General features: G+C 38.6%; 1 protein-coding gene across 2 annotated transcripts; it reads right to left on the bottom strand.

The window, feature by feature from the left end:
* Window positions 1-678: 678 nt before the first annotated feature.
* On the bottom strand, window positions 679-19,656 carry LOC122558918 (serine/threonine-protein kinase Nek4-like). Of its 2 annotated transcripts, none has more exons than XM_043707872.1 (9): window positions 19,574-19,656; window positions 16,336-16,473; window positions 10,561-10,701; window positions 8,131-8,197; window positions 7,223-7,290; window positions 5,441-5,535; window positions 3,661-3,866; window positions 3,233-3,366; window positions 679-3,121 (listed from the first exon to the last, which is right to left on the bottom strand). In XM_043707872.1, exons 3-9 carry the CDS (start codon window positions 10,597-10,599, stop codon window positions 3,026-3,028), a joined length of 705 nt encoding a protein of 234 aa, XP_043563807.1. In that variant the 5' UTR covers window positions 10,600-10,701; window positions 16,336-16,473; window positions 19,574-19,656; the 3' UTR covers window positions 679-3,025. The 2 variants fall into 2 exon arrangements, with proteins under 2 accessions (XP_043563807.1, XP_043563806.1); XM_043707871.1 differs by having other exon boundaries at window positions 7,175-7,290.
* Between the last annotated feature and the right edge of the window lie 460 nt (window positions 19,657-20,116).

A 20,116-nucleotide genomic window follows, 5' to 3' on the forward strand; every position in this document is an offset into this window, starting at 1 on the left:
TTTATTATGGTCTTATGAAAGGGTGGTATAAGCAATTCAAGTTGTGGTTTTCAAAAAGAAATAGTTGAAGGCAAAACATTTTGCTTAGCTATGGGGAAATAGAATTAACTTCATTGCTTTTCCAGGAAACCAACTCAAACTCAATGGACCAAATGACTTTCTGTGGTGTTTGTTTATATAGGATTATCGTATTGATAAGTATGATTAAGCAATTAGCTTAATTTAGGATTTTTACGAACGATTGATTTTAAAATGTGGCACAAAGTACATCAATACTATACCATACCATATTAAAATTTGCATTTAACTTATAGAATGACTGGTACAGTCTTCAAACCTGAATGATGAATTAGTGTAATTGTTTGGTATAATTTAAGAGTTATATAACTCTTTAAAATATTATAAATAACTAAAAAAATTGCAAAATGCTCTTTACTTACCTTTTATTCATACATTCTGAGTGAACATAATAAAAATTAAAATAAAGTATACTTTATTGCTCATAGCAAATACCACTTTTTTAAAATTGTCAAATACTTACATTTAAAGAATTCAAGTACAAAAACTTGTTATAAACAATAAAGAAAAATCATTTGTACAAACTCACTTAATTTAACTGAATTCATTAGATTCAGTTCAACTAAATTCAAATTAACAACTGACTCTCAAACAATGTAATCAGTGGGAGCTGTAAGAATTGTTATTGTATAAAATTGATATGTCAGTGTTCCAAATAAATATTATACAATTACGATGAGAAACAAAAGTTATATAACTTCAATAATATTTGAAAATGGAATAATAAACATATCCTGCTTGAACATGAACAGATACTAACACTTTATGCTACCTATGTTGAAAAATATTTTCCAACTTTTTTTTTCAAACTCTTAACATCTGTGGGAGAGGCAAATTTACAGGCAGAGGGTGAAGTTAGGTAAAATTGTCACATGAACCCAATCTTTTCTAGTTGGGAGTTCTATGTTTGAAAGGTACATTATTCTGTTTCTAAGTGACTGAACTGTAACAATAAAATAAATCAATTAGATAAATAACTTCAGAGGTATGCATTGTCATAACACATAGGAAACTCAGGTGAAATTGTGACATAGTTTACTTTTGAAACTATACATTATTTTTATTTTTATAACAAATATTGTAATACAACTTTGTAAGTTCACAAATCCTACAAAGTACAGTTAAAAATAAATACAACAAACCTAATTGAAAATGTAGATATTTTCAGTTATGTTTGAAAGCTGTGCTTCAATGCAGAATGTACACAGATCACATGATCTTTCTAGGTATAATATTGGTCTGGTTAGAGGTGAAACTATTATTGTGGGAAATTACTTCAAGCACAAGCCAGTGGATGAAAGAATAGAACAAATCCTTACACCAAGTAAATCCTGCATATGGAAAATGCTTATGAACTTCTACTCACTTCTGTTTCCATGCTGTACAGCTCTGTGACTCTATGACTCTGACTTGTTTCCCTCCTCATTGCAAGTACAAGTCTAATTTGGCTAATATTTGCACTGAAATGCATATTTATATTCTCATGCCTTCTTTTTCTGCCCACATCATTTTTTTCCTAAATTCTTGAATCTGTAGTGTATAATTTTCATTTATTCAGACGATCAACTTTTTTAGATACACAAGATTTTCTGCTTTTGTTTGCGCATAGAACTTAAAATTATACTCTTGTTAGAATGCTAACTTGTAGATTGTGAAAATATATTGTTTAGCATGGCATTTTTATTCTTTTGTGGAATGTGGGTGTTACTGTTAAGGTCAGCATTTAGTCTCAGATTCTAATTACCCATGAACTAAATAGCTTACTAGGCCATTTCAGAGGGTATTAAAGATTTAACCTCATTGTGCTAGATCCAGGGTCATACTTAGTCTAGATCAGTAAGGACAGCAGATTCAGTTCCTTAAAAAGCATTAGTAAACCAGGTAGGTTTCATACTCACCACTAATAAGAAGCATTATATTTTAGGTTCATTAATTAAGTTCCACCAGGTGCTGCTGAGAGATTTGAATGTCCTCAGCGCATTAACCTGGACCTGTGCATTACTAATCCAAGTACCACTTGGCCACCTGGAACAATACGGATAAGAAGTATACAAGATTTAATCTAGTCAATGATAGATACTTCATCTCAGTTGGATGGTGTCAAAAAGCACTAAAGTGGCTTTGGCCCTTTGGACTAGAAAAAGAACGTAATCCAGAATTGGCAGTTAATTATGAAAATGAATGTGTATTTTATTTTAGGACATTTTGGCTGTTCATTTTCTAAATCTACCAAGTACTGACAACTGTGAGGTAACAGTCAGCTGAAACTATCTTGCAGCAGAAACTTAGAAAATTATAGGACAAAAAAAACAAGTAACTTGCCACTCAGCGGATAACTGCCGAAAAACCAGGACTGCTCCTATGGAGTTTCTTGTAAAATGTTCCCTTAAGGTATATCCTGTGGTGTTTGGGCAAATTGTAAAAACAAAGAATTTGTGGTTATGAATTAACTAACTGCAAAGGTTTCAAATTGAGCTATGAGTGAACTTAGCATTTTACAACATATTTGGATCATTTAAGCATGTTGATGACATACCTGTAGTAAATTCTGTGATGGACAGTACTTATCTATATGCGAAATAACTCTGATAGAAAATATCAACCGTATGTCAACAAAACTGTAATACATATTCAACTGATCATCCAGTATTTCACAACACAGTAAGCTGACGATGTGAAGATATGATACAAAAGCTATTTTAATTCACAAACCGAAAACAACATGGCTAGGTGAACATTGAGTCCAATGCTTCATGATCCTTTGTCTCGTTTCTATGTTGGCCATTGCATGGTGCAAAAGTTAAAAAAAAATCCAAGTTCAGCCTGCTTGCATTTAGACAACTGAGTTTTCCAGGTGTGATAGACACATATTGCAACTGATCAATGCCCATAAAAAGGCACTTTTTAAATTGAACAAACTTATTCAGTGATTTTCAATACCATGGAGTCAAAAGTTCGAATGATCTTCAAAGAACTTTAGTTGTTGGACCTTCATACTGTAATTCTGATATAATTCTTCACCCATGTGCTCCTGCAGGCATTCCTGAAATGGTTACATAAATCAGATCAGTGTTAAGTAACCAGCTACTGATCCTGAAGGCAAATTAAGAACTCCTCAGAAGATTAAATGAACATAGAATATTAAGGAGCCCACCTCTCTCCTCTTTTCATCAGCATCTTCCATAATGTTATATACTTTTTCCAAAAGTTTTACTCCTAGTCCTTTTACAACATCTGTTCTTAGAGCTTGAATTGTTCTTTTGATCTTCTCTGGTACAGATAAAACTTCTAAACAAAATAAGGAACAGGAAATAGCTTAATAGTGCATTTTGTTTTAATTCATTCATGGATGTAGGCTTTTCTGGCTAGGCCAACATTTATTGCTTATCCCCAGTTGCCCTTGAGAAGGTGGCAAGCTGAAATATATTACAGCAATGTTAAACTTAGGCTAACTTCTAATTTTACTTATGTCTCAGCTGCTTCAACTGGAAAAAGCTAAATTTTAAATAAATGATTCAATCAATTCACTTATAGAATAAACAATACTTTAAACATGTGATAACATTTCTGACTGTTACACACCAGTTGGAAAATCATTGAAGCAAAAATCCTCCAGATCTTCCTTAGCTTTCCCGTGAAGAATCAGGGTATCTCTATACCTCCGCTGTAATCGGAATTCTGGTTTTGGAGCAGGCATTAGATTTTCTCTACACATATCTTTTGAATCCATGCTTAATGTCTGCGTCATCAATTTTACCAGATCATGCATTTCATTGGAATCAGATTTACTAGAAAATAAATAGCAAAGGTTTAGAAAACAGCAGTGTGCAATTTTATGAAAATTACTGAGATTTTTACACATTCAAGAAACCTGACTGAAAATGGCAATGGGAGAGAAAACGTGGCTAAATGTTTTAAACTGTTACAAGTCGTGCGCCACAAGTATCAGCACTGAGGCCTCAGCTTTTAACAATCTATATTAGTTAAAGGGACTAATGATATGCCTCCAGGTTTGTTGATTATACATACTGGATGGGAAAGTGGTTGTCTTTCTTAGGCAGTTCTTTCAGATAGAGGAAGACATATTTTCACTCTGAATTGATGGGTTCGGAGATCATAAGTAAGTTCAATGCATGATCTGCAGACTTTGCCACGTGTTACAGATAGTGCTTGGTTTGTGTGTTCTCTCCAATGTTTAAAATGTTTGCCTCTTGCTGTGTTCAGTGCTCTCCTAAACAGAACTCTACTTTCATTGATGTCTTACCTCTTCAAAGATGCTTTGACGACATCACTAAAGCAGGGAGTCTCATGCAATGAATTCAGAGTAGGACACTTGCCCATACAAGTACTGGAGATACGAATCACATGATCTGCTCAGCTGAATTTTAAGTTTTTAGCACCTCAGTGCTGGGTATGTTGGCTTGGGAGATAATGGAGCTGTTAGACTACCTTTCTTGTCACCCACTTTTCAAGGTTTCGTGAAGACATGGTTAGGTGGTACTTCTGTACATTGTCCCAAGTTTCCAAACTCCATATTATGCAGAGATCATTGTTGGCTAGTAAACCATTAGATTAGTCTCAGAAATGATTTACTGGCCCCGTTTTCCTTAATTTGCTAAAGGCTTACTGACACACTGGAAGTCCTGTTAAATTTTGGTGTCCATGCCTTTGTTGGGGAGGTTCTTTTCTGCGTAAGATCATCTCAGTCACTCAAGATTAATTAACTCCAGTTTCTCTTTTCTTTCATCAAAACTTAATAGGTTGAAGCTGCCCTGGTTGTTTCAAACATTGAAATTGCATCAATTGCCTTTAGAATGCAGACATTTTGTCTACTTTGCACAATTCTTTTAAAATTGTTTCATGATTAAAATTGTGTGACAATGTCAATCCTATGATACTAATCATTGTACTGATGAATCATCTATGCATTATTGGTAAAAGTCGACACTCAAACACACAAACAAACAAACAGAAAGTGCTGGAGAAACTCAGATCTTGCAGCCTCCATAGAGAGAAAAAGAGAGTCCAAATTTCAAGTCTGATATGACTCTTCATCAGTACAGATCAGTACTATTGCACTTGGAACACTGACACTGCTTCTTTCTCCATGGATGCTGCCAAACCTGTTGTGTTCCTCCAGCACCTTCTGCTTTAATTTCAGATTTCCAGCATCTGCAATATTTTGTTTTTAATGATATACTGACTCACTTCACTGTTTCTAAATGGATTAACCATTGTCTGCTATTACTAGTGAAGGAAACTCAAACAATGTTTATCCAATTCTATCTTTAGGACATAAGTGTGGTTTCCTTGATTCCCAAGCTGGGAATATCACCATATAACAAAAAGTTTAAGTATTTACCCTTCTTTGCAATCCCCCTCTGATTTATCAGTTGAGCTGGTTGAAGAGCAATATTCATCATCATCTGAAAGGTGAGGGGATGACTCACTCACGACCTGTTAAAATAAAAATAAAACAATTAATAAATTAATTCAAAATCTGCAACAAAATGTTGCTTACAATACAATTTGCTTCAGTATTTTGTTTTGAAAAGGGTGTAACTTTTAAAACTTGAGATTGTACAGTGACTACTATGTAGGAAGTAAAAGCAAATACAGTGGCTGCTGGATATCTGAAATAAAAACAGAAAATGCTGGAGAAACTCAGCATCTGTCCAGACAGAAACAAGAGTTAAATTTGTGCCCAAAGACTTCCTCAAAACGATGGAGGAAGAACTGCGTGAACAATGTTGTTATTTTCAAAAATACTACAATTATTTAGGATTTTGTTCACCACATCCTTACAATTATTTATCTAAAATGAAAAATCACCAAAAAGTACTTATTTACAGTCATTCAGATTTCTACCGAAAATACTGAAGTACTGAACAGCCTCACTTTTAAACTTGAGGATAAGCATATATCAATTCAGATTTTACAATATCTCATTTATACTGTCACAGTATTAGGGCACAAAATTTTAATATCAAAACTTTTAGACCTTGAAAATATTATCTGTTTCCCAGAGCGAGGAATAGATGATGGTTTAAAAATTATTCCAAAAGAAAATTCCAAAAGACATTCCTGGCTGCCCCTTCTCTTCTGTGCATGTTCAGTCACTGCATCTTATTGTGCGCACCACTTTTGATTGGTTTCTATTATAGTTGCTTGGTTCACCTTAATTGGTACTTTTCATCCCAAATTGCTTAATGGTTTTCCATTCATTCAGTTGTGATTTTGTGTTGAATTAATGTTATCTGCATGTATTAAAATCTGGGGCACCAGAAAATAACCGATACACAATAGATGGAAGAGTTTTGTACAGATTCAATCTCTCATGGTAGTTCTTGCTATGAATTGCAGGTTATTCAGTTACACTACATAATAGAAAATGTGCTACCACAGCTAATGTTTAGAGGAGTAAAGAACTATTTTGTTTAAACATAGCATTGTAGAATTTTTGGTCACCATTTAGGGGATTGAATACTACAACAATTTGTTTTTATATAAAAATTAGAGTGTGTGCTCATATACAAGATATATACAAGAATCAACTAACTTGCAATTAAAAAGAGACTGCATTGTAAAGACCTTAAATGATTTAAATAATATTCCAAATGTTGCTTGCTACAGAAATATTTTATTAAGACTTGCTTTTTTTAAAAAAACTCCCCAGCATAACATGTTATGAATAACTATAAAACAAACAGAAAAAAATTATTTTAAAGTTTAACCAGCAGAGACAGAGAAGGCTCCAAATTCCCAGAACAATGGAAAGTAATTAAACTTTAAATTCATAAGACCATATGACATAGGAACAGAAGTAGGCCATTCAACCTGTCAACTCTGCTCTGCCAATCAATGAGATCATGGCTGAACTGATAGGCCTCAATGTTGCTTTTCTGTCTTTCCTCTATAATCTTCGAGTCCCTTACTAATTAAAAATCTGTTTGTCATAATACTTAACGAAAAATTATTTTCTTCAATGGTTTCCAGGAGGAGATCATGCACTCATATGCAAAAGGTTTTACTTAATGTGACTTACTGTAATGTAAATGGCACAGAATACAATAAATTCTAATGATCATAACATCACCTTTCCATGATAGGTGGTGATATCTGATAAGGATTGGCTGACTTTCACCTTTTGGTTCTCTGTGTAAGAGTTTGCTTCTAAAGCTCCACAATGTGAACTCCTTCTTGAAGTGGAAACTGTTGAGCAAATGTAAACAATTGGAATTAGTGTAATTTTACAACCAGAATTCATAGAATCATAGATTCATACATTATGGAAACAGATCCTTTGGTCCAACTCGTCCACACTTGACCAGACATCCCAATCTGACCTAGCTCCATTTGCCATCATTTGACTCATATCCCTCTAAACCCTTCCTGTTCATATAAGTGGGGGAAGGCAACTCAACTGTAGAAGCATACTTGGAATGTTGCTATCCAGACACCAGAATGGATTAAGCAATAAAATTAAGCACTGCTAATGCTGGAAATCTGAAATAAAAATTGAAAGAGCTGGAGAAACCCAGCAGCTCTGGCAACATCTGTGTTTATCCCTCCAGATTCAACGTTTGAGTCAAATATGACATCTTTGAAAAAGGACATGGGCTGGTACTAGTAGAAATCTTATGATGTCAATCTAGGTGGAAAACCTTTATACCAGTTTTTCAGATCAGACACCTACAATGGAGAAAGTAAAGAAAGAGTCATACACTGTGGCTACATAGGATTCTTTTCCACTGATTAGCTCAAGTTTTCAGTTTGGTTGTCCTGGAGTTAATCCTCAATTCATGCAGAGGCAGGAGTTCTGAAGTTGCCCTCTGGAATCCTTGACCATGAAAACCAAAAATCAGAAATTGTGCAGCGATTCGCCTATGACCTCAATTAAGGTCAGGGTTGGACTATCAACAATTACTGTAAAGGTTTAAACTTGAATAACTGTTATATGAGCTAATATCATGAGGATTGTGACATCTGTAGAAATGTGCCATATAAAGAGTCAATACCTCCAAGAGAGAAAATAAACCATTCAGTGGATACCTGAATGAGGGAAGTTTTCCTTAGATTGTTTTAATCTCCTTCGTTCTCTGGCGGATAATGGACGATCCTATAGTAAAACAAAACAATTTTAGAGTGAAATTTTAATTCTATTTAATTCTATAGAGTGCCATTACTACTTTGTTCACTTGTCCATTGGATGTCCCAAGATATTTAACAGGAGCATTTTAAAAATTAATCCAGCCACATGAGGTATTATGTCAAATGAACAAACGTTTAATCAAAGATGGAGGCTAGAAGGAGAGTATTAAAGGAAAGAAGTGACATAGACAAGTGGAAAGAAGTAGAAAGATAATTTCAGAGTTTAGGGCCTATTAGAGTGCACTGGAATAATCAAGTCTACAAGTAACAAAGACAAGAATGAGAGTGGGACACTACAGACAACAGTGCAGAAATGGGAATAGAAATCAGTGCAAGATTTAGTCTGGCTACAGTTGAATAGCTAAGAATAAAACCAGTCAAGCATAGTCCATCTAACTGGATGTATCAGCGGAGAGGAGGATGCTGCAGTCAACCACGCCAAAGGATGTGACTAAGTCAAGAATAGTGAAAAGGATGGTTTATCTTTGTCACAGTCACAAAGAATGTCACAATCTGCTGCTGCTACTGATGGTCCACAGCACTTATGGATGTCCAGTCTTGATTGGGGAGAGCATTTTTAGTTGAGACGGAAGGAAATCAGTTGGTACAGATTAATCTTTGCCCGGAGGCTGGAGTAGAATTTTAATGCTCTAACTTTACCTGAGTAACTATTAAGCTTAAGTGAGTGGAAACACTTGAAATTCTTCAATTTTAAGGGGCTTTTTTTAAGAGTTCAAGATGCAGAGGGTGCTGTACATTGAAATTTTCAACTTCCTGTGCAATTCCTTCAGAATCAGCTGAATCAGGAATTCTGCATGTTCCCAATGTGAAATTCCAGTCTACACTGCTGAAACAAGTATTTAATCATTGGAATCCCTGAATCAATGTTTCAGGTTGATGACCTGTTATCAAAACTGGAGCAAATTAGTGGAATAAGGGATCATGATCGGAAATCACTGAATTCAATGAGGAGTCTTAAAGGTCATAAACAGTCTGCAGAGTATTTGCAGCATCCAAACCATTTTATTTTTGTTTTACGATTTAGTAAATCAGTTTGGCAATTTAAAGCTTGTGCCACCCTCTGCATGAAAAAGTTTCCCCTTAGGACTCTCTCATATTTTTTCTCTTTCACCTAAACCTATGCCCTCTAGTTCTGGACTCCCTCATCCCAGTGAAATGACTTTGTCTATTTATCCCATCCATGCCCCTCATAATTTTGTAAACTTCGATAAGATCACCCCTTGGACTTTGACGCTCCAGGGAAAACAGCCCCAGCCTGTTCAGCCTCTCCCTATAGCTCAAATCCTCCAACCCTGGCAACATACTTGTAAATCTTTTCTGAACCCTTTCAAGTTTCACAACATCTTTCCGATAGGAAGGAGACCAGAACTGCACACAACATTCCAACAGTGGTCTAACCAATGTTCTGTACAGCTGCAACATGACCTCCCAACTTCTGTACTCAATACTCTGACCGATAAAGGAAAACATACCAAATGCCTTCACTATCCTACCTACCTGCGACTCCACTTTAATGGAGCTATGAACCTGCATTCCAAGGTCTCTTTGTTCAACAACACTCCCTAGGACCTCTCCAATCATCTGCGTTCTTGGTGGGTCTGGAGGGTAATCGGGGAACAGGTGTGGGAGTCATGGTGGCATGACTCCCTTGCTCTTTCATCAGACTCCCCACCCCCAAAGATGATTACAAGAAGTACATGCCTTGATAATGCTGGATCCTCTGTAGAGTAGGATTTGACTGGCAGATTTGAGGATCGCAAGCTCCTGCCTCTGATTGGCTGGCAGCTTCGGACAACCCAGGAAACCAGTGTCAAGGCCTGCAACTTGCTGAGAAACAAGCCAATCAGCTCTTAATGAGCTAGCTGGTGGGCGATATAGCAAGTTTTCTCAGTACAGTAGTGGGATAGTGGGTTATATGCTCTCCCAGAAAAATCCACCCTTAGAGTGCAACAAGTTTACATATAGGAGTGGTTGGTGATGCTCAATCCAAAATAAGTGTCAAGTAGAAATCCTCCATCAATGATTATGTAACATTAAGATATCGTATGCAAACAATGACTAGAAATGCTTTGGATTTTTTTCTCCCTGATTGAGAGAGTCAAAGTCACATGTGGTCCTACGCTAGGCAAGATGAATCTTTCCTACCCTCCTGACTGCTGCACTCCTCATAAAGTTAATCTTAATGCCATGCACCCAAGAATAATCGAATTAGCTTAAGTGAGATACAGCACAATGCAAAGAGTAATGAGTCTCTGTGAAAATGGTGATAAAGCTCTCAACATATTAGAAGAGAATCATCAACATACAAACCTGTGAGGCTCCAATTTCATTATTCTTTGAGTTGGCCATTGATGTAAAAATTTTATCGGGATTATTCTGCAGTTTCTTTATGTAAACATTCGGCTCATCATGTGGTAGAGCAGGTAATTGTCTAGGAGCTGATGTTTTCACCTGAAGATTTAAAAACATTATTTAAAATGATAAAAATCACCTCCACCTGTTCAAACCACTGTGTGGATTCTAGAAATGAGATGATGGTAGGTAAGGGAATTTTTAATTCTTTCATGGGACGTGATAAATGCTGGCTGGGCCAGAGCTTTCTGCCTATTCCTGATTACCCTTGATACTATACATTGCAGGCTTATGCAACAGGTAACATGCAGACAACCAACATGGAACTATGATTATATTGTGCCGTGAAGACAAATTAATTTCTACTTCCCAAATCTTGTTTTAAGTCGGTGTGGACATGTTGGGCCGAGGGCCTGTTTCCACACTGTAAGCAATCTGAAATAATCTATAAAGGTACTTTAAGCATAGCTGGAAGACTGTGAAAGAAGCTGTAACTAGAGACATTGAAAGAAGATTCTCCAGTCAGGGGCTGTCCCCTCCTCCCAAATTTAGTTCTGATGGACTTACTAGTAAACTCAGCAACATTAATCATTAAACCTTGCTGACTGTATGCGTGACTAGCATGGACATGGAGAGGAGTGGGTGGGTGAATGAGTGGCTGGGGCAGAGGTTGATTAGCTTGGAGAATGACTGGGATCCTGAGTGGGTGAGTGAACAAGTGACAAGCTGGGTAGGTGGCTGACTGCATGAGTGAGTGAGTAGGAACATTGGAACAGTTGTAGGCCATTCAGCTTGTCGAGTCTGGTCTGCCATTTAATATGATCAAGCACGTCAATGGCTTTTACACATATTATCTCCGTAACCATTTGCACCACTGGTAATCAGAAATCTATAAACTTTAAACATACTCAAAGACTGAGCTTCCAAAGCCCTCTTAGGTAAAGAAGTCCAAAGATTCACCCTCCTCTGAGTAAAAAATATTTCTCATTCCAGTCCTAAATGGCATTCCCTGGTTCTAGATCACCAGCCAGGGGAAATACCTTAACTGTATTTGCCATCCTAAGTATCTTTTAGGTTTCAATAGGATCACATCTTATTCTTCAAAACTATGGAGAGTTTGCCCAATCTCTTCATAGGATAGTCCAGTTAACAAGCCTGGTGAACCTTTTTAGATTACATTACAGTGTGGAAACAGGCCCTTCGGCCCAACAAGTCCACACCGCCCCGCCGAAGCGCAACCCACCCCATCCCCTACATTTACCCCTTACCGAACACTACGGGCAATTTAGCATGGCCAATTCACCTGACCTGCACATTTTTGGACTGTGGGAGGAAACCGGAGCACCCGGAGGAAACCCACGCAGACACGGGGAGAACGTGCAAACTCCACACAGTCAGTCGCCTGAGGCGGGAATTGAACCCGGGTCTCCGGCGCTGTGAGGCAGCAGTGCTAACCACTGTGCCACCGTGCCGCCCACCACTTTGTTGCACTCTGTCTGTGATAATATCTTTCCTGGGATAAGGAGACTAAAGCAGTACTCCAGATGAAGTCTAACCAAGCTCCTATACAGTTGAAACAAGACTTCACTACCCCTGTACGCAAATTCTCTTGCAATAAAGGCTAACATTTGACTCGCCCTCCTAATAGATTGTTCAATCTGTATGTTGGCCTTCAGTGACTTATTAACAAGGACATCAAGTCCCTTTGCACATTCACATCTTTCAGCCTCTCAATGCTTTAGAAATACTCTGCATACCTAGTTTTCCTACTAAAGTGGATAACCTCACATTTTTACACATTATATTCCATCTGTCATGTTCCTGCCCAATCACTAAGCCTGTCCAAATTTTTTTTAGATTACTTACAGTGTGGAAACAGGCCCTTCGGCCCAACAAGTCCACACCGACCCGCTGAAGCGCAACCCACCCATACCCCTACATTTACCCCTTACCGAACACTACGGGCAATTTAGCATGGCCAATTTACCTGACCTGCACATTTTTGGACTGTGGGAGGAAACCGGAGCACCCGGAGGAAACCCACGCAGACATGGGGAGAACGTGCAAACTCCACACAGTCAGTCGCCTGAGGCAGAAAATGAACCCGGGTCTACGGCGCTGTGAGGCAGCAGTGCTAACCACTGTGCCACCGTGCTGCCCACTATCTTCCTGAAACATTTTGCATCTTCCTCATAACTCACATTCCTACTTAGTTTTGTATCAAATGTAGACATACAAAAGCTGAAGGAACTGTGAATGTTGTAAATCAGAAGCAAAAACAGGAGTTGCATGTCTGGCAGCATCTGTGAAGCGAAATAAAAGTTAACATTTCGGGCTCAGTGACCCTTTCTCAGAACTTCGACATATTATATTTAGTCCCCATATCGAAATCATTGATCTATGTGGTGAACAACTGGGACTTAAATATTGACCCTTTCAGTATCACACTAATCAGCCTGCCAATGTGAGAATGACAGATTTATTCCTACTCTCTGCATTTTGTTAATCCTACAAACTGAATGGAAGGCGATACTAGCTATAAAATAAAATCCACAAAGTAGAGAGTAGAGGAAATCCCAGGCTAAAGGGCAAGCTATTATCAACCCCCACTTACATCAGCTGAGGCCAACTTGGAATGTGTCCACCAGAGAGAGATCACGGTGAGTGATACTTAATAAACTCTTGAGCTCATTCCTGGTTCCCAGGCTCTTCCATGGTGATTGGAACTTATAGAGTCATAGAGATGTACAGCATGGAAACAGACCCTTTGGTCCAACCTATCCATGCTGACCAGATATCCCGACCCAAACTAGTCCCACCTGTCAGCACCTGGCCCATATCCCTCCAAACCCTTCCTATTCATATACCCATCCAAATGCCTTTTAAATGTTGCAATTGTACCAGCCTCCACCACTTCCTCTGGCAGCTCATTCCATACATGTACCATCCTCTGTGTGAAAACGTTGCCCCTTAGGTCACTTTTATATCTTTTCCCTCTCACCCTAAACCTATGCCCTCTAGTTCTGGACTCCCTGACCCAGGGAAAAGATATTGTCTATTTATCCTATCTATGCCCCTCATAATTTTGTAAACCTCTATAAAGGTCACCTCTCAGACTCTGAAGCTCCAGGGAAAACAGCCCCAGCCTGCTCAGCCTCTCCCTATAGCTCAAATCCTCCTACCCTGGCAACATCCTTGTAAATCTTTTCTCAACCCTTTCAAGTTTCACAACATCTTTCCGATAGGAAGGAGACCAGAATTGCATGCAATATTCCAACAGTGGCCTAACCAATGTCCTGTACAGCCGCAACGTGACCTCCCAACTCCTGTACTCAATACTCTGACCAATAAAAGAAAGCATACCAAACACCTTCTTCACTATCCTATGCACGTGCGACTCCACTTTCAAGGAGCTCTGAACCTGCACTCCAAGGTCTCCTTGTTCAGCAACACTCCCTTGGACTTTAAGTGTATAAGTCCTGCTAAGATTTGCTTTCCCAAAATGCAGCACCTCGCATTTATCTGAATTAAACTCTATCTGCCACTTCTCAGCTCATTGGTGCATCTGGTCAAGATTCTGTTGTAATCTGAGGTAACCTTCTTCGCTGTCCACTACACCTCCAATTTTGGTGTCATCTGCAAACTTACTAACTACCTCTTATGTTCACATTCAAATCATTTATGTAAATGACAAAAAGTAGAGGACCCTGCACTGATCCTTGTGGCACTCCACTGGTCACAGGCCTCCAGTCTGAAAAACAACCCTTCTATTTTTGAGCCAGTTCTGTATCCAAGTGACTATTTCTCCCTGTATTCTGTGAGATCTAACTTTGCTAACCAGTCTCCCATGAGGAACGTTGTCAAACGCCTTACTGAAGTCCATATGGATCACATCTACTGCTCTGCCCTCATCAATCCTCTTTGTTACTTCCTCAAAAAACTCAATCAAGTTTGTGAGACAGAGGCTGAGATATTTCTATCAGCGATAGTTACAGGTGCCGGAAGACTGGAGGTTGGCTAACGTGAGCCACTGTTTAAGAAAGGTGGTAAGGACAAGCCAGGGAACTATAGACCAGTGAGCCTGTCATCAGTGGTGGGCAAGTTGTTGGAGGGAATCCTGAGGGACAGGATGTACATGTACAGGAAAGGCAAGGACTGATTAGGGATAGTCAACATGGCTTATGGTCTAGATTTTTTTCTCTGTCTAGCTCTGCTTTTAGCCAAAGAGGTAAAAAAGGGTTTTATTAGTTAGCTCTGCTGTTTTGCACTTTTTAATGGTTATTTTTATTATAGGATTTATTTTAGTATTCCTGAAGAAGGGCTTATGCCCGAAACGTCGATTCTCCTGCTCCTTGGATGCTGCCTGACCTGCTGCATTTTTCCAGCAACACATTTTTCAGCTCTGATCTCCAGCATCTGCAGTCCTCACTTTCTCCATTTTTATTATATGGACAACTTAATGCTTTGGATATTTTAAAATTTATTTTACTGGGCTAGTAAACCTCATCTCTTCGAAATTTGCTCACTGGTCCCCAGAGTGAGAGAAAAGATGAAATGTTGCTCACCCTGTCAAACAAAAAAGGTTGGACAACCCTGAAATGTAGGAACCAAGTCTGGCATATAAGCAGTTGGAGAATAATGAGCTTCACAAACAACAGGGAACACTAATTCACTTGTGCTCCAAAGAAAATTGGAACGTAACATTATTTATCCTAGGTTCGAAGAAAGCATATTAGCTTTTTTGTTAAATATATCATAATGATACGTCTACATACTGTATTTTGGGATTTAAAACTTCAATAAAGAGGCAGATGAATCTGGGTCAGTTCTATATAAGTTCTGCCTTCAAATGGATCAGAAATATTATTGGAGCAATGATTTAAGTGCATCAATTCCAAGTAAGCAGCTGACTGCAGTCAAGTGCCTAGCAGAATCCTAGTAGTGTTTGTGGTGCAGCAGTAGTGGCCCTACCCCTGAACCAGGAGGCTCAGATTCAGGTCCTACCTGCTCCAGACGTCAGAATAGCTTTAGGAAAACAGGTTAAATGAAAGTAAGCCCTAGTGATGTTAAATCGATGGAACATTTATCCTGCTGAATTTACAACAGATCTGAAAGCTATTAGTTTTAGCTTTTGAGTTCAGTTCAGAAGAATCAGGAGTTCAGTACAGATGGGGAACAGTCTCGCTTACTAGAAGAATCAAACTTTTAGTTCACAGAAATCAGTCATTCTAGCTAAAGTGTTTTAGTTTGTCTAATCCAGGAGACCTTGTATGGAAATCTTCAAATCGTTCAATAGTTTGGGCTATCAGAACTGTGAAAGATTCATGCCAGCATACTATGAACGAGACCAAAAACTATGTCAATTATCCAAGGAAAATAAATTGGAAAGAGTAAGCTAAGAAAAAACTTGAACAGTTTAGATAAGAGTAAAATTCCTCTTGAATTGAGTAGCTGTAAAAGGATAGTATTGGGAAACAGAATGGAATTTTGTTTTTTGCTGTTTGTGGTTAAGATTTTTCTAACTGTCTTTTATATCTTTTGTGAAATAAACAAATTTTCTGGCATTAAAGAACATCAGTGCCTCTTGTGCATATGTTTCAATGACTAACACTATAGTGACCACCTGCAAAAATCAAATAAATTATCTGTCAAGATAAGTTTCACTCTGGAGTTTGACGTGTCCAATATTACCATTAGCTAGAATCATAACAGTACGTATATTCAGCTATTTACCTTTTCAGTCTTCTTTGCTAGTTCATTGTTCTTCTGTCTACACTGTCGTGAGATTGAGGGCTCAGACGAAGAACAATGTGGCAGGTAAGGCACTGGATCCCTTAGAGGCTGTTTTGTGACCTTCTCTGAAGGGTCATCCTAAAGTGAGTACAAAATTATACGTTAGTTCATTATATCTAACACCAAGTAGCTCTAATACAAAATATGTCTGTTAAAATAGACTGGTAACACTCTTAAAATCAAATGTTCATGCTTTTGTGCTCAGTATACAGAACTTCACAATAAATCGGTGGCACGGTGGCACAGTGGTTAGCACTGCTGCCTCACAGCGCCAGAGACCCGGGTTCAATTCCCGCCTTAGGCGACTGACTGTGTGGAGTTTGCACGTTCTCCCCGCGTCTGCGTGGGTTTCCTCCCGGTGCTCCGGTTTCCTCCCACAGTCCAAAGATGTGCAGGTCAGGTGAATTGGCCATGCTAAATTGCCCGTAGTGTTAGGTAAGGGGTAAATGTAGGGGTATGGGTGGGTTGCGCTTCGGCGGGTCGGTGTGGACTTGTTGGGCCGAAGGGCCTGTTTCCACACTGTAAGTAATCTAATCTAATTTAATCTAAATCTGTGTTGACTGATGCCCACATCTACAAACGTAGGGTAGAATTTAATGCTGTTATCACAAGTAGTGGCAGATGAAGTTTAATTCAGATAAATGCGAGGTGGTGTATTTTGGGAAAGCAAATCTTAGCAGGACTTATACACTTAATGGTAAAGTCCTAGGGAGTGTTGCTGAACAAAGAGACATTGGAGTGTAGGTTCAGAGCTCCTTGAAAGTGGAGTCACAGGTAGATAGGATAGTGAAGGCGGCGTTTGGTATGCTTTCCTTTATTGGTCAGAGTATTGAGTACAGGAGTTGGGAGGTCACGTTGCGGCTGTACAGGACATTGGTTAGGCCACTGTTGGAATATTGCATGCAATTCTGGTCTCCTTCCTATCGGAAAGATGTTGTGAAACTTGAAAGGGTTGAGAAAAGATTTACAAGTATGTTGCCAGGGTAGGAGGATTTGAGCTATAGGGAGAGGCTGAACAGGCTGGGGCTGTTTTCCCTGGAGCGTCGGAGGCTGAGGGGTGATATTATAGAGGTTTACAAAATTATGAGGGGCATGGATAGGGTAAATAGACAAAGTCTTTTCCCTGGGGTCGGGGAGTCCAGAACTAGAGGACATAGGTTTAGGGTGAGAGGGGAAAGATATAAAAGAGACCTACGGGGCAACCTTTTCACACAGGGGGTGGTATGTGTATGGATTGAGCTGCCAGAGGAAGTGGTGGAGGCTGGTACGATTGCAACATTTCAAAGGCATTTGGGTGGGTATATGAATAGGAAGGGTTTGGAGGGATATGGGCCAGATGCTGGCAGATGGGACTAGACTGGGTTGGGATATCTGGTTGGCATGGAGGGGTTGGACCGAAGGGTCTGTTTCCATGCTGTACATCTTTATGGCTCTCTATGGCAAGTGAGCCTGGAGGTGGAAGGTTTGTTTAAGAAAGCAGGAAGGCATCCAGTGGAGACCCCATCACTTTCCCAACTCTCCTGCATTAAATATGGAGTGGGCAGCCTTTCTACTCCAAGGCTAATTAAAGCCCTGAGGGCATGACTTAAGGAACTCACTTCACCATCACGCATTGCAACAGCAATGGATGGGGCATGCCATGTATGTATGCTTATAAACTCATGGAATCTGTGCCCAATGGAAACTCCTACCAGTGGCAAAAATTACCCCAGCAGAAAGACACCTCCTTGCCCTTGATAATAGCATTCAGCCTTGTCTTCTTCATTCCTGGTGAAGGGCTTATGCCTGAAACATCGATTCTCCTGCTCCTCGGATGCTGCCTGACCTGCTGTGCTTTTCCAGCACCACACTCTCGACTCTGCAGTCCTCACTTCCGCCTCGTTTTCTTCAAGACTACTTTGACTGTTCCCAGTTATATCACCCTACTCATGTCCAATTGGGGATGAGAGCAGTGATCTTTATCCTGCCATACCAGCAGTGACCTGCTACAGGAGAGTTGCAAGCCTCCATTTGGACATTTGTTCTCATAGATGGGACATCTGCTCAACAGCGGAATGTGTGGTAGAAAATTACCACCAATGAAGCCAGGAAATTTGATGGCAAGCAGAGCACTTCCTAATTGGGGTGTCAATTCAAAGCTGCTTCTAGAAATAGCACTGGCAGCACTGCCCTCAGCTCTCCTGCAGTGGCCAGGCTCATTGGAAAAACCATTAAATTCTCCCGATAGTTTCTGAAGGAGCATTTCCGCTTCAAATATTAACCTACTTTTACAAATGCTAAGGGTCTTTTTCGTTTAGGTAATTTGTTTGCTGCAGCTTAATACATTTACAACTCCAAAGGAAGAATAGAATATTTCTTTCAGGGATCAGCATAAAAAACAACATGCAGTTCGTATAGGATGGTATAGTAAACCAGTGGATGACATTATTTGATTGGAATGCCATATTCAACAATTCAATGTCCATGCACATTAGTATGCAATTATTATATATTCATAAATCTGTACATTCCCCAGGTTCTACTTTGAGCATTAAAAACACTGAGAAATATTATCCTCAGATGTTTAGTTACCAATAAAGCTTCAGGAACTGCATATTTAGCAAGGTTCTGGAGAATACAAAATATTCTGGAGAATACAAAACTGTTTCAATCTAGATATGAAAAAGCCATATATCAAAGCTGTAAACCCAATTAAATGATTTTTAAAAACTACATAATACTCATTTTAGAATTTCTGAAGAAAATCCTTACAGTTTGTTAAGTATACACAAATAACTTTCCCTACTGCTCTTCCACTAATCAATAGATGCTAACCACCTTGGGAAATTTTCATGGGTGAAATTTTGTGTTTCTCTAAATCCAATGTTGCAAATAATCCAACACCACAGTGATTTTCATTTGTTATACCTTATTAAAAACACATAGCAATGGATTTTCAACACCTTAGTCGTCTTTTTCATAATGTGGCTTCGAAGTCTTTTCAATTCACAACCTTTCATTTAAATAGATCAAGATAGCTGTGACTTGTCCATTGATGAAATATGCTCTGCTCAGTAATTACGTGACAGCAAGTAATTAACAAAAAAAATTAAGGTCTTACAATTACAATGCTGATACGATTGGATGAAATGTTTGTTTGAAATTATATTTTAATCAGAAACAAATACATTATACTTACTGTTACTCTAACTGGCACAAATGGTTGCAGCAATTTTTCTGTGGAGTCAAAAATCTCCTGTCACAACAAAAATACCTGTTAAATCTTTCCGACGTTACATTAAAGCCCATTATAGTCGTTGCACCTTATATGTCCAGATACTGCTGTTTATCACAATCACTGATCTCTTAGTATGCAGACAGTCCCATCAGATCTATCTGAAATCATACTGAGATGCCATCTGAATCTTTGATGGAGACTGTTGCATTTATCAGCGATAACTTCAAAATGTGTCTAAACTAAGCAGTAGCACCAACATTAGGATTTTGGCTCTTCTTAAGAATAGTAGTGCATTCAATTTATTAATTCTCTTTAAACTCAAAAGTCAATAGACTATGAATCATGTCTAGCAAACTATTTGCAGCAAATATTTTGCAAGATCTTTTACTTGCAACACCTTTCAGATCCACAATTATTGGTAAATCTTTGCTGCTTTATCTATGATTTTGCTTAAGCATATGTGTTAACCCAACGATTTGTAGAAACAAAAGAAAAAGAACTGAA

Source organism: Chiloscyllium plagiosum, chromosome 18 (assembly GCF_004010195.1).
Source record: "Chiloscyllium plagiosum isolate BGI_BamShark_2017 chromosome 18, ASM401019v2, whole genome shotgun sequence".
Lineage (NCBI taxonomy): Eukaryota > Metazoa > Chordata > Chondrichthyes > Orectolobiformes > Hemiscylliidae > Chiloscyllium > Chiloscyllium plagiosum.

Coding starts and splice junctions, on each gene's coding strand:
- LOC122558918 (XM_043707871.1), bottom strand. CDS start 10,599: ATGGCCAACTCAAAGAATAATGAAATTGGAGCCTCACAG. Junction 3,867..5,440: donor GAGGGGGATTGCAAAGAAGG/GTAAATACTTAA, acceptor TTTATTTTCTAG/TAAATCTGATTCCAATGAAA. Junction 3,122..3,232: donor CTGATGAAAAGAGGAGAGAG/GTGGGCTCCTTA, acceptor TAACCATTTCAG/GAATGCCTGCAGGAGCACAT.